Source organism: Pristiophorus japonicus, chromosome 14, assembly GCF_044704955.1.
Source record: "Pristiophorus japonicus isolate sPriJap1 chromosome 14, sPriJap1.hap1, whole genome shotgun sequence".
Lineage (NCBI taxonomy): Eukaryota > Metazoa > Chordata > Chondrichthyes > Pristiophoridae > Pristiophorus > Pristiophorus japonicus.
The window spans coordinates 53,748,306-53,766,669 of record NC_091990.1 but is presented as its reverse complement, the minus strand read 5'-3'; the positions used below and the strand labels follow the sequence as shown (position 1 = coordinate 53,766,669).

The following is an 18,364-nucleotide window of genomic DNA, read 5'->3' as shown; positions in this document are numbered from 1 at the left end:
CAGTTTAACGTCTCATCCGAAAGAAGGCACCTCTGACAGTGCAGCACTCCCTCAGCACTGCACTGGAGTGTCAGCCTAGATTTATATGTTCAAGTCTCTGGAGTGGGACGTGAATCCACAACCTTCTGACTCAGAGGCAAGAGTGCTACTCACTGAGCCACGGCTGACACTTATTGGATGGAGTTTATGGCAGGGGCTGCAGACAATGGCTTCGGCCTTCCTAATATTTATTTGGAGAAAATTTCTGCTCATCCAGTACTGGATGACGGACAAACAATTTAGAGACAGTGGAGAGCTTGAGAGAGAGAGTGAGAGAGAGAGGTGGTGGTGAGGTCGAGCTGGGTGTCATCAGCATACATGTGGAACCTGAGGTGTTTTCGGACGATGTTGCCGAGGAGGCAGCATGTAGATGAGAAATAGGAGGGGGTTAAGGATAGAACTGAGAGACATATTTAAGACTTGTGCACCAAATAGCCCTGGGATTCGAACCTGTAACCTGGATTATGAAGTTAAAACTGACCCAGTTGGGCCACTTACTTAGTGTGTTAATTAAAGAAGGAACTTCGACTTACTTCAATCGTACAATAGTGAAAGTTATCTAAGATCACGTTGGCAGTTCTAAGAAAGAAGACCAGCTCTTTACCGAGAGCAACTAAAATTTGGCCCCATAATAAATGTGCAGGCATTGCTGGAATGCTTGCCCTCACTGTTTTCTAGTAGATATCACAGTAGCCCCACGAGTTATTAATCTGAGCCAGACAGAGAAGAAAGTCCCAGATAGATCGATGATGTGCGCCGAGTTAGCTGTTCTCAGGCAGGATGGTGGTCTTCGTGACCCCAAGCTCAGTAGGGCAGGATTCCGACAACTAATCAATGTCCAGCAACCCCTGCTGGAAGAACACATGCACGGACATCGAATGAGGACAATATCAGACTCAGCTCTGATGCCATCCCCCTCCCCGGGGTTGGATAGCCTGTCGACATTCGCTGCCACGGTTGACTAGTTGGGCAGTGGACCGGATGGCAACACAGTGCCTGTGGAACCATAGTAGGGTAATGAATCAAGGCCTTCAGAAAAGGAAGGGGAGAGGAGAAAACCAAGGAGGAAAAAATGTCTTGGCAAATGCTCCGTGTTTTCAGCAGCTCGACAAAATATCATTATCTTTCCCCCCCACCACAGCCCCACACAAAAAAAAACCTTGGTTACTAAGGTGAAACATGTAGTGCATGATGGGATAGCCTGTTTGGGGTCCTGATTCCAAAATGGCAGCATCACAGAGAGAGCAGCTCAATGCACCAGTCCTTTAGAGGAACAATTGCTTTAAAACACACAAGGGTTTGGAAAGGTTATGGACGTTAATTAACTGAAGTTTTAGTCATTTTAATTTGAACAAATACAAGGAGTAATTCCACAACCCTGCAATCCCAGCAGAGACACCGCATTTGAAGGGGGCACAGGCCAGAGGTGGGGCAACAACATGGTCGCCTCAATTAAGAACATAAGAACATAAAAATTAGGAACAGGAGTAGGCCATCCAGCCCCTCAAGCCTGCTCCACCATTCAACAAGATCATGGCTGATCTGGTCGTGGACTCAGCTCCACTTACCCGCCCTCTCCCCGTAACCCTTAATTCCCTTATTGGTTAAAAATCTATCTATCTTTGACTTGAAAACATTCAATGAGCTAGCCTCAACTGCTTCCTTGGGCAGAGAATTCCACAGAGTCACAACCCTCTGGGAGAAGAAATTCTTTCTCAACTCGGTTTTAAATTGGCTCCTCCGTATTTTGAGGCTGTGCCCCCTAGTTCTAGTCTCCCCCACCGATGGAAACAACCTCCCTGCCTCTATCTTGTCTATCCCTTTCATGATTTTAAATGTTTCTATAAGATCACCCCTCATCCTTCTGAACTCCAACGAGTAAAGACCCAGTCTACTCAATCTATCATCATAAGGTAACCCCCTCATTTCTGGAATCAGCCTAGTGAATCGTCTCTGTACCCCTTCCAAAGCTAGTATATCCTTCCTTAAGTAAGGTAACCAAAACTGCACGCAGTACTCCAGGTGCGGCCTTACCAATACCTTATACAGTTGCAGCAAGACCTCCCTGCTTTTGTACTCCATCCCTCTCGCAATGAAGGCCAACATTCCATTCGCCTTCCTGATTACCTGCTGCACCTGCAAACTAACCTTTTGGGATTCATGCACAAGGACCCCCAGGTCCCTCTGCACCACACCATGTTGTAATTTCTCCCCATTCAAATAATATTCCCTTTTACTGTTTTTTTTTCCCCAAGGTGGATGACCTCACACTTTCCGACATTGTGTTCCATCTGCCAAACCTTAGCCCATTCGCTTAACCTATCCAAATCTCCTTGCAGCCTCTCTGAGTCCTCGACACAACCCACTTTCCCACTAATGTTAGTGCCATCTGCAAATTTTGTTGCACTACACTCTGTCCCCTCTTCTATGTCATCTATGTATATTGTAAACAGTTGTGGTCCCAGCACTGATCCCTGTGGCACACCACTAACCACTGATTTCCAACCGGAAAAGGACCCATTTATCCCGACTCTCTGCTTTCTGTTCGCCAGCCAATTCTCTATCCATGCTAATACATTTCCTCCAACGCCACGTACCTTTATCTTCTGCAGTAACCTTTTGTGTGGCACCTTATCGAATGTCTTTTGAAAATCGAAATACACCACATCCATCGGTACACCTCTATCCACCATGCTCGTTATACCCTCAAAGAATTCCAGTAAGTTAGTTAAACATGATTTCCCCTTCATGAATCCATGCTGCGTCTGCTTAATTGCACTATTCCTATATAGATGTCCTGCTATTTCTTCCTTAATGATAGTTTCAAGCATTTTCCGCACGACAGATGTTAAACTAACCGGCCTATAGTTACCTGCCTTTTGCCTGCCCCCTTTTTTAAACAGAGGCGTTACATTAGCTGCTTTCCAATCCGCTGGTACCTCCCCAGAGTCCAGAAAATTTTGGTAGATTATAACGAATGCATCTGCTATAACTTCCGCCATCTCTTTTAATACCCTGGGATGCATTTCATCAGGACCAGGGGACTTGTCTACCTTCAGTCACATTAGCCTGTCCAGCACTAGCCCCCTAGTGATAGTGATTGTCTCAAGGTCCTCCTTTCCCACATTCATGTGGCCTGCAAATTTTGGCATGGTTTATGTGTCTTCCACTGTGAAGACGGAAGCAAAATAATTGTTTCAGGTCTCAGCCATTTCCACATTTCCCATTATTAAATCCCCCTTTTCATCTTCTAAGGGACCAACATTTACTTTAGTCACTCTTTTCCGTTTTATATATCTGTAAAAGCTTTTACTGTCTGTTTTTATGTTTTGCGCAAGTTTACCTTCGTAATCTATCTTTTCTTTCTTTATTGCTTTCTTAGTCATTCTTTGCTGTTGCTTAAAATTTTCCCAATCCTCTAGTTTCCCACTAACCTTGGCCACCTTATACGCATTGGTCTTTGATTTGATACTTTCCTTTATTTCCTTGGTTATCCACGGCTGGTTATCCCTTCTCTTGCCGCCCTTCTTTTTCACTGGAATATATTTTTGTTGAGCACTATGAAAGAGCTCCTTAAAAGTCCTCCACTGTTCCTCAATTGTGCCACCGTTTAATCTGAGTTTCCAGTCTACTTTAGCCAACTCTGCCCTCATCCCACTGTAGTTCCCTTTGTTTAAGCATAGTACGCTCGTTTCTGACACAAATTCCTCATCCTCAATCTGTATTACAAATTCAACCATATTGTGATCACTCATTCCGAGAGGATCTTTTACGAGGAGATCGTTTATTTTTCCTGTCTCATTACACAGGACCAGATCTAAGATGGCTTGCTCCCTTGTAGGTTCTGTTACATACTGTTCTAAGAAACAATCCCGTATGCATTCTATGAATTCCTCCTCCAGGCTACCCCATGCGATTTGATTTGACCAATCGATATGCAGGTTAAAATCCCCCATGACTACTGCCGTTCCTTTTTCACATGCCTCCATTATTCCCTTGATTATTGCCCGCCCCACCGTGAAGTTATTATTTGGGGGCCTATAAACTACGCCGACCAGTGACTTTTTCCCCTTACTATCTCTAATCTCCACCCACAATGATTCAACATTTTGTTCATTGGAGCCAATATCATCCCTCACAACTGCCCTGATATCATCTTTTATTAAAAGAGTTACCCCATCTCCTTTCCCTTCTTGCCTATCTTTCTGAATCGTCAGATACCCCTGTATGTTTAATTCCCAGTCTTGGCCACCTTGCAACCACGTTTCTGTAATGGCCACCAAATCATACCCATTTGTAATGATTTGTGCCTATTTCTAACTATTAGAATTATTTCTAATGCTGCGTGCATTTAGGTAGAGTGTTTTCATCCTAGTTTTTAAACCATGATTTTTAGTTTTGACCCCTCCTGCAGCCCTTTTATATTCAGTGGCCCTTTTTGTTTCTTGCCTTTGGTTTCTCTGCCCTCCACTTTTACTCATCTCTTTTCTGTCTTTTGTTTTTGTCTCCTTTTTGTTTCCCTCTGTCTCCCTGTATTGGTTCCCATCCCCCTGCCATATTAGTTTAACTCCTCCCCAACAGCACTAGCAAACACTCCGCCTAGGACATTGGTTCCGGTCCTGCCCAAGTGCAGACCGTCCAGTTTGTATTGGTGCCACCTCCCCCAGAACCTGTTCCAATGCCCCATGAATTTGAATCCCTCCCTGCTGCACCACTGCTCAAGCCACGTATTCATCTGTGCTATCCTGCGATTCCTACTCTGACTAGCACGTGGCACTGGTAGCAATCCCGAGATTACTACTTTTGAGGTCCTACTTTTTAATTTAGCTCCTAGCTCCTTAAATTCATCTCGTAGGACCTCATCCCTTTTTTTACCTATGTCGTTGGTACCAATGTGCACCACGACAACTGGCTGTTCTCCCTCCTTTTTAGAATGTCCTGCACTCGCTCGGAGACATCCTTGACCCTTGCACCAGGGAGGCAACATACCATCCTGGAGTCTCGGTTGCGGCCGCAGAAACGCCTATCTATTCCCGTTATGATTGAATTCCCTATCACTCGCTCTCCCACTCTTTTTCCTGCTCTCCTGTGCAACAGAGCCAGCCACGGTGCCATGAACTTGGCTGCTGCTGCTCTCCCCTGATGAGTCATCTCCCTCAACAGCACTCAAAGCAGTGTATCTGTTTTGCAGGGGGATGACCAGATGGGACCCCTGCACTACCTTCTTTGTACTACTCTTCATGCTGATCTTCCATTCCTTAGCTGGCTGTGGATCCTTCTCATGCGGTAAGACCAACTCACTACACGTGCCACTTATGTCATTCTCAGCATCGTGGATGCTCCAGAGTGAATCCACCCTCAGCTCCAATTCCGCAACGCGGTCCGTCAGGAGATGGAGGCGGATACACTTCTCACACATATAGTCGTCAGGGACACCGGAAGTGTCCCTGAGTTCCCACATGGTACAGGAGGAGCATAATACGTGACCAAGCTCTCCTGCCATGCCTTAACCCTTAGATACCCTTAAATTGGTAACAACAATGTTACAGTTTACTTACTGATATAAAAAAGAAAAAGAAAAAAGAAGAAATTCTCTGATCTGTGCGTGCTGGGCCGGGGGGAGGGGGGGATTGTGACATTAAACTAATCATTAAGGAAGTGAATTTTGCCAACCAAATTGAAACAATACACCGTTAAAAGGAGTTATATATTCTTGATAACCTGTTTATTTATTTTGCTAATAAACTTCACAAAAATATGATTTTTTAAATCCTGTCAGCTCCGAATGCGTTTCCAAGACTGACCATCTGAGAAAACAGAATTAATGTCCATACTTAAGGGTCATTTTGGGATTGCACTCCTGACATCTCCTGTTTGCTAGAAACACTCACAAAAAAATTCAGAAACACTGTTTCATAAAATTGTCCTGTAACTTTTGAATGCACTTAATGGCTGTGTCTCTTCTGTTGTCAGAATCAGTGACTCACTCAAATACATCAAGAGTCCCTTTTAAAAAAAATGTGGTCTTTGAGCTTCTTAAGGTGAGGTGTTTCAGTCCTCGTGAATGGAATTGTCACTCAGTATTGGTACTTACAGGTCAGATGTCGATGTCGAGTAAACTGCCTTCAGCCAGCCCCTAAATACACCTCAGCTTTAACAACAACAACAACTTTTATTTATATAGCGTCTTTAACATAGTAAATCATCCCAAGGCCCTTCACAGCATGTTATAAAATAAAACAAATAAATTTGACATCGATCCACATAAGAAGAAATTATGGCAGATGACCAAAAGCTTGGTCAAAGAGGTAGGTTTTAAGGAGCATCTTAAAGGAAGAGAGAGGTAGAGAGGTGGAGAGGTTTTAGGGAGGGACTTCCAGAGCTTGGGGCCTAGGCAGCTGAAGGCACAGCCACCGATGGTTGAGCAGCTATAATCAGGGATGCTCAAGAGGGCAGAATTAGAGGAGCACAGACATCTCGTGGGGTTGTGAGGCTAAAAGAGATTACAGAGATAGCGAGGGGCGAGGCCATGGAGGGACTTGGAAACCAGGATGGGAATTTTGAAATCGAGGTGTTGTTTACCCAGAAGCCAATGCAGGTCAGTGAGCACAGGGGTGATGGGTGAGCGGGACTTGGTACGAGTTAGGGCAGCCAAGTTTTGGATGACCTCAAGTTTACATAGGGAAGAATGTGGAAGGCCAGCCAGGAGTGAGTTGGAGACGCTAAGTCTAGAGGTAACAAACCCCAGGAGAGCACCCTCTCCTCTCCTGCACCAGAATACCTCTCTACTACATTCCTCACCAGCCGTCCTTAGGGTTTCACAAAGTGAGATTGCCAGTTCGAGCTGATCTATGGTCCACTTTGTGTTGTGGGCCTGTGTCCATTGGGTTCAGACCTGCTAAAGTCACTTCCCTAAGATTATTTCCAGCCAGCAGAAAGTGGAGACTGCCGTCCCATTAATTGGATTTGAACGCAGACCCCAGGGAAGAAAGACCATGTTCTGACCCTCTCTGTTGCTCTGGTCATCACTCTTCAATCATCATTTTTGCAGTATAGTTAATTCAACAAAATTCACGAGGTGTTACGGTAACCTTGATTTTTATTTAAGCTAGCTTACCAGCGACAAAACTAAAGCAAGTGTACTCCCTGAGCTAATGCACAATTTTGTTTATCACAATGCCAGTGGATGTTTAACCTACCATTCTGTGCTTTCTATATTTTTTTTAACAGTTGCCATGGCATCCAGCGAGCAAAATCCAGTGATTGTCATTGCCGTGGTTTCAGTGGCCGGGCTGATTGTTCTGGTGTCCATGGTCTTCGGATTTATCGTCTGGAGAAGGTAAATATATCCTCGCCCCTCACACCGGGGCATGTTTCAGTGCCGGAGGGTATTAATGTGATGGGCCTGATATTGGAGGACTTTCACACTTCTCTATCAGCTTAATACCTCCTCCAAAAAAAACGCCAGAAATTGCTAGTGACATACAGCGGGTCGATGAGCTTCTTCCTTGAGCTTCCACCCCAAAGCGATAAACTCGTTTTCTGTCCCCACTGCTGATCAAGATCTAGTTTTCATATTGGAGGAGTCGCTGAACCCGAGAGTGTGGTTGTTAGAAATAGCTGGAATCAGTGTGTGCCCAGCATTCTGCCCTGAGGGGTTATTAACATAACTTACTGTACAATGTTTAAGGTGATTCACCAGGTTGAAAAACGAGGCACTTGTCTGACAGATGAAATCTCACACAGCCGGCAATAAAATATTTGAAGCATATAATTGCGTTACCTGTAATGTATTTGCTTCATGAGTTCTTTGCTTAAGAATTCATAGCAACACATTGCTATTAAGAGCTAGTTGGTTTATCAGCAAAAGGTTGAACAATCACACTACACATTACCAGTTCATCCACCAGGCTCATCATGGATCCCCCGAACCCAACTGGCTGGGAGTTTATTGAGTCCTGTGAACATCACAACTCAACAGCTCAACCAACCTGTGAGCATATTCACAGGTGCATACATTACATTACCTTCCTGAGATGAGGGGGTTGATTTATGAAGAAAGGTTGAGCAGGTTGGGCCTATACTCACTGGAGTTTAGAAGAATGCGAGATGGTCTTACTGAAATATATAAGATACTGAGGCGGCTCGACAAGGGAGATGCAGTGAGGATGTTTCCACTCATGGGGGTCTCTAGAACTAGGGGGCATAGTTTAAGACTAAGGGTTCACCCATTTAGAACTGTGATAGGAGGAATTTCTTCTCTGAGGGTTGTAAATCTGTGAAATTCTCTGCCCCAGAGAGATGTGGAAGCTGGGTCATTGAACATATTTAAAGTGGAGATAGACAGATTTTTGAATGATAAGGGAGTCAAGGATTCTGGGGAGCGGGCAGGGAAGTGGAGCTGAGCCCTAGATCAGATCAGCCATGATTGTATTAAATGGCGGAGCAGGCTCGAGTGGCTAAATGGCCTTCTCCTGCTCCTATTTCTTATGTTCTTATGTTCAGTGTGTTGGTTCAGAATTCCTTGGGTTATTTTTCCCATTATAAAGAATCAAGATTGGCATTGAAGTTTTTTGCTACTTTGTCTGGTGCTGTAAATTTAATTAATTGCAATTTTGATTCCTTCAGAATCTAACTGAGCTGTTACAAGTGAGCAGTTTAAAACCCGATAGTGACACAAGTTGCCTCTCAACCTGTGTAAACTGTTTAAGCATTTCTGTTTGCAGAATTTGATTAACTCTTCTATGAATAGCTCTTTCAAAGAGCCAGCGCAGGCATGATGGGCCGATTGGTCTCCTTCTGTGCTGTATCCGTCTATGATTCTGATGCACCAACTTTACACTAGAGATCACAGTATTCCAATATTGGCAGGCAGAGGAGAAAACATTATCATGTGGAAGGTTTGCACGAGATAGGTTGGGCATCAGTGAATGTATCTGTGGTGAAATGACGACAAAGTTACATCAGTGTGCCTTCGGCCGCCTGAGGAAGCAAGTGTTCGAAGATCAGGCCCGCAAATCTAGCACCAAGATTATGGTCTACAGGGCTGTAGTGATACCCGCCCTCCTGTATGGCTCAGAGACATGGACCATGTACAGTAGATACCTCAAATCGCTAGAGAAATACCACCAACGATGTCTCCGCAAGATCCTGCAAATCCCCTGGGAGGACAGACGCACCAACGTTAGTGTTCTCGATCAGGCCAATGTCCCCAGCATCGAAGCACTGACCACACTCGACCAGTTCCGTTGGGCGGGCCACATTGTTCCCATGTCCGATATAAGACTCCCAAAGCAAGCGCTCTACTCGGAACTCCTACACGGCAAGCGAGCCCCAGGTGGGCAGAGGAAACATTTCAAGGACACCCTCAAAGCCTCCTTGATAAAGTATAACATCCCCACCGACACCTGGGAGTCCCTGGCCAAAGACCGCCCTACATGGAGGAAGTGCATCCTGAAGGGTGCTGAGCACCTCGAGTCTCATCGCCGAGAACATGCAGAAATCAAGCGCAGGCAGCGGAAAGAGCGTGCGGCAAGCCAGACTCCCACCCACTCTTTCCTCCAACGACTGTCTGTCCCACCTGTGACAGAGACTGTAATTCTCATATTGGACTGTTCAGTCAGCTGAGAACTCACTTTTGGAGTGGAAGTTAGTCTTCCTCGATTTCGAGGGACTGCCTATGACATCAGTGTACAGCTGAATTTGAGTAATTTTGATGCTTTAAGGGAAAGACTATAATTGAATTATCATACATCAACATCATCATCATAGGCAGTCTAAAAATGGGTCCTTAGGTGGCTGAACAGTCCAATATGAGAACCACAGTCCCTGTCACAGGTGGGACAGATAATCGTTAAGGGAAAGGGTGGGTGGGACTGGTTTTCCGCACGCTCTTTTCGCAGTCTGGGCTTGATTTCTGCTTTCAGTGATGAAACTCGAGGTGCTCAGCGCCCTCCCGGATGCACTTCCTCCGCTTAGGGCAGTCTTTGGCCAGGGACCAACAAGAGCAGACATTGACGACGCGATTCAACATCGCCTCTAGTGCACCAGTGCAGCCTTCGCCACCTGAGGAAAAGAGTGTTTGAAGACCAGGCCCTCAATTCTGCCACCAAGCTCATGGTCTACATGTAATATCCACCCTCCTGTATGGCTCAGAGACATGGACCATGTACAGTAGACACCTCAAATCGCTGGAGAAATAACACCAATGATGTCTCCGCAAGATCCTACAAATCCCCTGGGAGGACAAATGCACCAACGTTAGCGTCCTCGACCAGGCCAACGTCCCCAGCATTCAAGCACTGAGCACACTTGATACATCAACAAATGCATCATTGTAAGGTATAGTTCAATGGGCTTGACCTGATAATGCTCTTTCCCACTTTCTCCTGTGGGAGCCACTGTCCCTCCTATTGATTGATGCCAAGTCAGGGATTCTTCCTCAAATAAAATCTGGCTGCACTGCCACTGACACGCTAACCAAACCAGGAAGGCCCAGGGTCCGTGTCCAGTTTGTGTTGTTAGCTGATCTTAGCCAGGGTGTAAGTTGGAGCTGTATAATTACATTCACTACGACAAGGAGGAGGTGGGGAGGGGAAAGAATTGGCCAGAGGTCCTGTTCTTGTTGCAAAGGAACGTATGTGAACATGTGCGAACCATATTGCCTGCTGATGGTCTTTATCTGGGCTCAGACATGAGGAACGGTCACTTGGGCAAAATAGCAGAGAGTGACTACAATCTGTGAAACCTTTAGAGTCACGACAGAGAATTGGCAAATAGTTATGCTGCAGCTAACATTTGGGCTTGGGAATCAGAAGTGAAATTTCACAAATTGTGGATGACACCAAATTGGGTGGGTATGGACCGGTTGGGCCAAATGGCCTGTTTCTGTGCTGTACATTCTATGTAGCTATATAAAGCTCTGGTTAGACCCATTCTGGAATATTGTGTTCAGCTCTGGGCACTGCCCCTCAGGAAGGTTATATTGGCCTTGAAGGGTGTGCAGCACAGATTTACCAGAATGATATGGGGCTAAAGGGATTACATTATGAGGACAGGTTGCATAGACTAGGTTGGTATCCCTTTGAGTGTAGAAGATTAAGGGATTATATAATTGGGGTGTTTAAGATGATTAAAGGAGTTGATATAGTAGTTAGAGAGAAACTATTTCCTCTGGTGGGAGATTCCAGAACAAAGGGGGCATCACCTTAAAATTAAAGCCAGGCTGTTCAGGGTGATGTCAGGAAGCACTTCGTCACACAAAGGGCTGGATTTTTGGGTCCTTCACACTCCGGTTTCACCCTGGAGCGGCGAAAAATGGGACGGCGGGGTCTCCTGTGTCTGGTCGGGAGCCTCGGGTCGGGTTTTGCGACGGCGCTTAGAAGCACCACCAGGAAGAGCCGCGCCGGATGTGCGACGCCTCTCGTTGCGACACCGGCGCGAGTTTTGACTCGCACCCGACCCGTACGCCCCAAAGTGCGCCCCGCAGTGACCGCCAGGTAAAACAGAGCGGTGCCTGTGGCAGTGAGGCAGATAAAGTTCAGTAAAGGTAAGTTCCCGTGTTTATTCTTTTATTTTTTTGTAGCGATTTGAGTTGTGGTGGCGTGGGCAATGTCTTTGGAATGTATTTGTGATTTTTTTTTTCAGTTTCCCCCCTCTCCCCGCACCCTCCCCCACCCCACTCACTCCCCCCAAGGTCTCTCTCTGGGCACTCCCGGCCCTGCACTTTAGTTGGCGAGGTTACCATTTTTGCCCCGTGAAAGTTGTACAACGGCTCCCTTCGCTCTGCGCCCCTGGTGCAGGGCCCAGATGGTAAAAATTTCTCCCCACAGCGCAGGCGTTCCCTGGGCGGTAACTTTCCCACACTGCGAAAACGGCAAGACTGAAAATCCAGCCCAAAGGACGGAGGAAATGTGGAACTTTCTCCTCCAAAAAGCTGTTGTGGTTGGGGGGTTAATTGAAAGTTTCAAAACTGAAATTGATAGATTTTTGTTCGGCAAGGGTATCAAGGGTCACGGAACCAAGGCTGGGAAAAGGAGTTAGGATGCAGATCAGCCACGATTTAATTGAATTGTGGAACAGGCTCATGGGGCTGAATTGTTGATTCCTGTTCCTATGTTTTAAAAAGAAAAAGTGTCTCCAAATGGGTGCAAGGAGCACTGATAATTTTAAGGGATAATTTGTTTCTCCAGCTGGTTGTAGCTGGTTTAAACCTACATGACATGAACTTTGAATCCCATCTGTTTCAGGCACTGTGGGTACAACAAGGCCAGTCAAGATGGAGATGAGGAGCTTTATTTCCACTGTAAGTACTGTCTGCTGGCTAGCCAAGATGTACAGGCTAAGTTTCACAACCTTGTACGAACAGAATATTGTTTTAACAATGTGCGTCCTGGAGTGCAATTGATTGTGTGGTTGTGGGTTCAATTGCTCCTTCTGAAAGACATTATCCTGGTGAGTTTGGAATCGAGTTCTCCTGAGACGGTGGAGTTGACAATTTCATATCCCCGGCAGTTGGGCTTCCTGCACATGGAAGGGTGTTCATACATCTAAAAGAGATGGATGCTGCAGGCAAGCCAGGCCATGAATTATTCTGTTGAGTTTTTTATATTCGATCGCCACAACCGTTAGATATTTGGCTGCTCTTTGCTGTGATCGAAAGCTTGCTTTCTTTTTTTTTTAAATCCGTAAATTTTGTAGTTGTTTACCTCATGAATTTAAAAGCAAACATTTATGGGAATATATTTTGTGCTTGGTGTAACCACGGTTATCTCACTGTAATAGTGAAGAATGGATGGTTGCTTGCTAAAAGCAGGTACCATCAGTGTTTCTTCCACAATCCCTTTTCTCCAGCTGGAAGATATGCATCCGGATAAGATTGTAGAATTTGATGACCCTCGTGCAACACCGCATCAAACGTATCTTACTGTGCTGTAATTACATAAATTACAGCACATATACAGGCCTTTCAGCCCAGCCGGTGTCTATGGCTGTATGGCCTACTCTTGCTCCTAATTCTTCTGTTCTTATGCTCCACATGAGCCTCCTCCCACCCTATTTCATCTAAATTTATTAACATATTCCTTTCTCCCTCATGTACCTTTCTAGATCCTTGAATGTATCTATGCTATTTGCCTCCTTATGATAGCGAGTTCTACATTCCAACCACTCTCTCGGTAAAGAATTCCATATTGGATATATTAGTGACTATCTTATATTTATGGCTCTTTGTTTTGGTCTTGCCCACAAGTGGAAAGATCTCTAAGTCTGTTTTATCAATCTCTTTCATAATCCTAAATACCTCTCTCAGTTCACCCCTCAGCTTTCTCTTTTGTGGAGGAAAGAGACCCAGCCTGTTCAATCTTTCCTGTTAGGTATAAATAACCTCTCAGTTCTGGTAAATCTTCCTTGTAAATCTTTTTTGCACCTTCTCCAGTGCCTCTGTATCCTTTTTATAATATGGAGACCAGAACTATGCACAGTGCTGAGATTACTGAGACTTCTGATTGATCAGCTGAAGCACCATATCAAATCTAGTCGACACCCCAGCCAGGTGCCTACGAAGAAATCCGGGGGGATTGTTAACGGTCTATCAGCTTTGTCCTGATGGTTTAGATAATGAAGTTCCAAAGAACCCAAGATCGCCTAAGTAAGAAAACTAGATCACCCATCTAAATCCATTTCTGAATTGGACGGAAATATCACCAACTATTTTTGAAATCTTTCTGGAAGAAGCAAATCGCAAAGAGCCCATTTTTCCAAACACAGAAACACAGAGGTCCGAGGTAGGGAAGGAGGCTATTCTGTCCATCGTGCTACAGCAGTTCAAAACTAATTGCACTGCCCCATTCTCTCCCCATAGCCCTGGAACCAAGAATAAAGCGTGTCAAAAATAAGGGAGTAAAGGTGAGTCAGAAGCAATGGATAACCATTGTTGTGAAAGAATATATCATCATTCTATTCTGCTGAAAACTGAAGCCAGGAGAGAAGGGAGAAAGGAACACGGAAGGCTTTAACCCTGCCTGCCATGTAAAAACGGGGTACGGGGTTGAACATAAGAACAGAAGAAATAAGAGCAGGAGTCGACGATTTGGCTCCTCGAGCCTGCTCCGCCATTCAATAAGATCATGGCTGATCTGATCATGGACTCAGCTCCACTTTCCTGCACGCCCCCCATAACCCTTGCCTTCCTTATCGTTCAAAAATCTGTCTATCTGCACCTTAAATATATTCAATGACCCAGCCTCCACAGCTCTCTCTTAAGGCAGAAAATTCCAAAGATTTACGACCATCTGAGAGAAGAAATTCCTCATCATCTCAGTTTGAAATGGGCGACCCTTTATTCTGAAACTATGCCACCTAGTTCTAGATTCTCCCATGAGGGGGGGAAGTTAAGTCGGGGAAGCGACCTCTGATCCCACTACCATCCCACATGACATCGTTTTAAGCTACTGTTTTTAGGAGCACGAGACACTTGCTGGAAGGCAGAAGGGCCCTGTTTTAATTATGCAGATCAGGCTCCGATAATGTCATTGGGCCCGACTGCAATATTTATCCGAAGCCTGAGTGGGGAAGCCATCGTGGGCCAAATGTGGCAGCACATGTATCCGAGGCCAGAAGAGGCCCAGAAAAAAGCACGTCATTTAATATTTCGTATGTGGGCCCAGAGGAGTAAGCGTCCTCCTTCAGGCCCAACAAGGAATCCTTGGGCGTCTCCTTCTCTGCTCATCCCTTCCACGCCTGTGCAGAATGTTTCCAGTCATTGAGCGGTCATGAACAAGGGGCCATGGATGCAAGATTTAATCTAAGAAATTTAGGACAGAGGGCAACAGAAAACTTCTTTACGTACATAATTGTGGAGCTGTTAACAATTAACTTCCCAGTTTAGTAGTTGAAGCAGAAACTGTGCCAACATCCAAGATTAGATTGGATAGATGGTGAAGGGACATGGGAATAGGCTGGGTGGGTGACTAAAATTATTTGCTCGTGTGGAAGATAAAGGTCGGCATGGATTGGTTGGACCAAATAGCCTGTTTCCGTGTTGTAATTCCAACGTGTTAACAGCTCAAGAGGCCATGGAAAGCCCAGGGCCTCATTGCTGTTGGAGAAACGCGGGTCCGGTCACTTAGCTGATGGCTAGAAGACTGCCCATTTGCCTTTGGTTGCCATCTTCTGATGTAAGTGCAGCCCAAAGATAATGGTAGCATTTACAAAAAAAATACATACAGGAGCTAAGGTATGAATTCTACATGATCCAAATGGGAACACAGTCTGCTGCACTTTTTTTGATGACGGGACCACATGAACTTGGCATAAGATTTCATGGTGTGTTTATTGATCACCAGCTCAGCAATATAGATGTGGCTTTACAGGCCTGTGAGAAGCATTAGCGAAGAAAATGTATTGGAGGTGCTGTCTGATTCTGTTGGAAGTAAATAGTCTGGCTGATCCTAAGGTACATACTGAGAGACTACTGAGAGTCATCGCAAGCTATCCTGAAATAGGTAGAGAGTAAAGTCTAGGTTTACCATTGGTCATAATAAGTATGTAAGTTGCTGGAACCAATAAAAAATGCCACTAAAAGGGTTGAATGGCCTCCTACTGTGTGCTGTAACAATTCTATGATAAGATTCTATAATAGCTTTTCATTCCTCTCTCTGACTTTGGTCTGTGCATTCCTCCTTTCCTTCATTCTGTTTTTCCCTGAGTTTTGTACGTTTTTTATTTGTCTCTCTCCCTGTGTCTGTGTGTCTCTCTCCACTCCCACCCCCCTCCCCGCCGCCCCCACCCCCCCCAACCCTCCGTCTCTCTCTCTCTCTCTCTCTCTCTCACATGTTTGTTGGGCCCTGTATTGGACGCCAGCAAAACAATAGCTCATTTTTGACGTACAGCTTAAAAAAAACCTAGAGTTGTTGGTCTCGTGTATAGAGAAAGGGGACCTCTTAGTAACCTGACTATTAACCTATTTCCCACGGGGCTGCTCACAAGTGATCTGGGGCCAGCAGCACAGTTGTGATGCTGAGATGAAGTGCTGTTTACCCGTCCTGTTCCGTTAAATGTTGCAAACAGGCACGTCCTGAGATCCATTAGTGACCAATTGTTGAGAGATGTTTCTGTACATTGGAGGGCACTTATGTGATGGCTTTTTGTGCCAGAGTTATTTGTCCAAGCAACTTTATGTTGATTAAACTTTATTTATTGTTCTCGAGAAAACTCACTTATTTATGCAGCTGTAATGTTTAAAGGAAACATTATTTATTTTCCAAACGTCATTTAAAAACTCTTTACTCTCTTTAACCAGAGCTCTTGTAAACCTCTTTCTAAATGACATTGTGGTAAATATGCCCCCTCCTTTGGAATGGTGTAACCCTTGGATCGTAAGCAACACCACAGGAGTTATATGTTAAAAGCAGTATGATACCACACACACACACACGCCACACTTTGTTACAGATGCAAAGCAATATTGAAAAGAGAACATATGATACTTACTTAATGCTGGGTGCTTCTGACCTGAACGAAAACTGAAGGGCACTTTACGATTTACATAGTACCCTCACCAAACAATTGAACTTTAAATGACCAAGCTTGAGTTTACTTATGGACTTTGTGATTTTAAAGAGGACTTACTGCACCTTAGCAAAATAATTCCCAGTGCATCACATAATATTATTTTATTATAGTGTCAGCCATAGCTAAGTGTGCAGCACACTCGCTTCTGAGTCAGAAGGTTGTGGGTTCAAGTCCCACTCCAGGAGATTGTCAGTCAGATGAGCCGTTAAACTGAGGCCCCATCTGCTCTCTCAGGTGAATGTAAAAGATCCCAGGGTACTATTTCGAAGAAGAGCAGGGGAGTTATACCCGGTGTCCTGCCCAATATTTATCCCTCACCAACATAACAAAAACAGATTATCTGGTCAGTATCACATTGCTGTTTGTGGGAGCTTTCTGTCAGCAAGTTGGCTACCACACTTCCTACATTACAACAGTGACTACACTTCAAAAGTGTTTCATTGGCTGTAAAGTGCTTTGAGATGTCCGATGGTCGTGAAAGGCGCTATATAAATTCAAGTCTTTATTTTCTTTTATTACTATCATGGGGCTCAATTGTCCCCAAAGCTTTTTTTTGGCATACTTGAAGAGTTACGTCCGATTTTTGGGGGCCCAAGTACGCCCCCAAAAAATGTTCTAAGTTTCCCCGTTGGATTTCTTCATTTTGGCGTGGCCCAACCTGTCCTTTAGTTTTGGGGGTGGAGCCTTGATCTGCGCCAAAATGATCGGGCTGCCATGGTAACCAGGGACACAATGCGAGCTGAGGCTGCAAAGTGAAGCATACAGTCAGCTCCCAACACATTAAAAGAATTGAAAAACACATAGCAGCAACTTACCTCCAACCCCACCCGAAGGGCTTGCTGGTCCAGTCCCATTCTCAGTCCCCTGGTCCGGTCGAATTCTTGGTCCCCCGGTCCCATTCTCTCTCTCTCTCTTTTTCATTTTTTCTCTCGTTCTCTCTTTCTTCCTTTGGGCCCAAATTTCCCCATCCACTTTAAACAGTGCAACTCCGTCTGATGCGCCGACTTTGCAGGTAAAAAAGCACGCCGAAAACCTACCTTTGAATTCTCGTCGCTCCTCGAATGCTGTAGGCCCATTGCCTTGGCGCATCAAAAGCTGAGGGGACGCACGGAGCAATTTCCGTGCTGGGTCCACAGAGCTGGCAGGGGGCGGGGCTAGGGCCCAGCGTGGTTTTCATTGCCGGCAGCGTTGCGCATGCGCGTTGTAGCGTGCGTGCATGCACAATGGGTCTTCAACTTTGGCAATCGGCCATTTAAAGGCCTCTCCATTTCTCAGGACTTTAGCCCACTGCTGCGGGAAGATCTGTCAAGCTCCGCACAACCAGACCGGTCTTCAACACCGGCAGCTGCAGGTGGCGTTGTTGGGGAGGCTGGCCTCTTGAGGGGCAGTATTTAAAGGTAAGGCTGCTTGTGTCAATAAAAATATTTTTTGAATCCCTTTGGTAAATTTTTTGCCATTTTCTTCGGCCGCGATTGATTAGCCCTGCACTGTGCTAGCTAGAGTGCTTGGGGTTGATCATCGTGGATCGCGGCTGCCGTCGGCAATGAGGGGCAACAATTTCATGCAGAGCCTGCAGTATTGACCCTTTCCTTTAAGGGAGGGAAGGTTCCCTTGTACTGCTACCATGCCTCTTGCTGGCTTTAGCACTCCAAGGGAAGTGGGAACGTACAAGATTAAACAAGGGTAGAAGGTATCCTCAACCCGACTGGAGTCTGTACTGGACCACGGGAGAATGCTGCTGCCTGCGAGGCTC

The 18,364-nt window shown here is 45.4% G+C and overlaps 1 protein-coding gene across 5 annotated transcripts in view; it reads left to right on the top strand.

Annotated features, from left to right (window-relative positions):
* Positions 1-18,364, top strand: part of LOC139279906 (ephrin type-A receptor 7-like) — a 634,755-nt gene that overhangs the window by 537,106 nt on the left and 79,285 nt on the right. For 3 of the 5 annotated variants that reach the window (XM_070899215.1, XM_070899214.1, XM_070899217.1), the window contains 2 exons: positions 7,270-7,378; positions 12,288-12,343. In XM_070899215.1, the coding sequence (XP_070755316.1) occupies positions 7,270-7,378; positions 12,288-12,343 (165 nt within the window). Of the gene's footprint in view, positions 1-7,269; positions 7,382-10,221; positions 10,252-12,287; positions 12,348-18,364 lie in introns of all 5 variants that reach the window. The other 2 variants (XM_070899216.1, XM_070899218.1) reach the window with 2 other exon arrangements.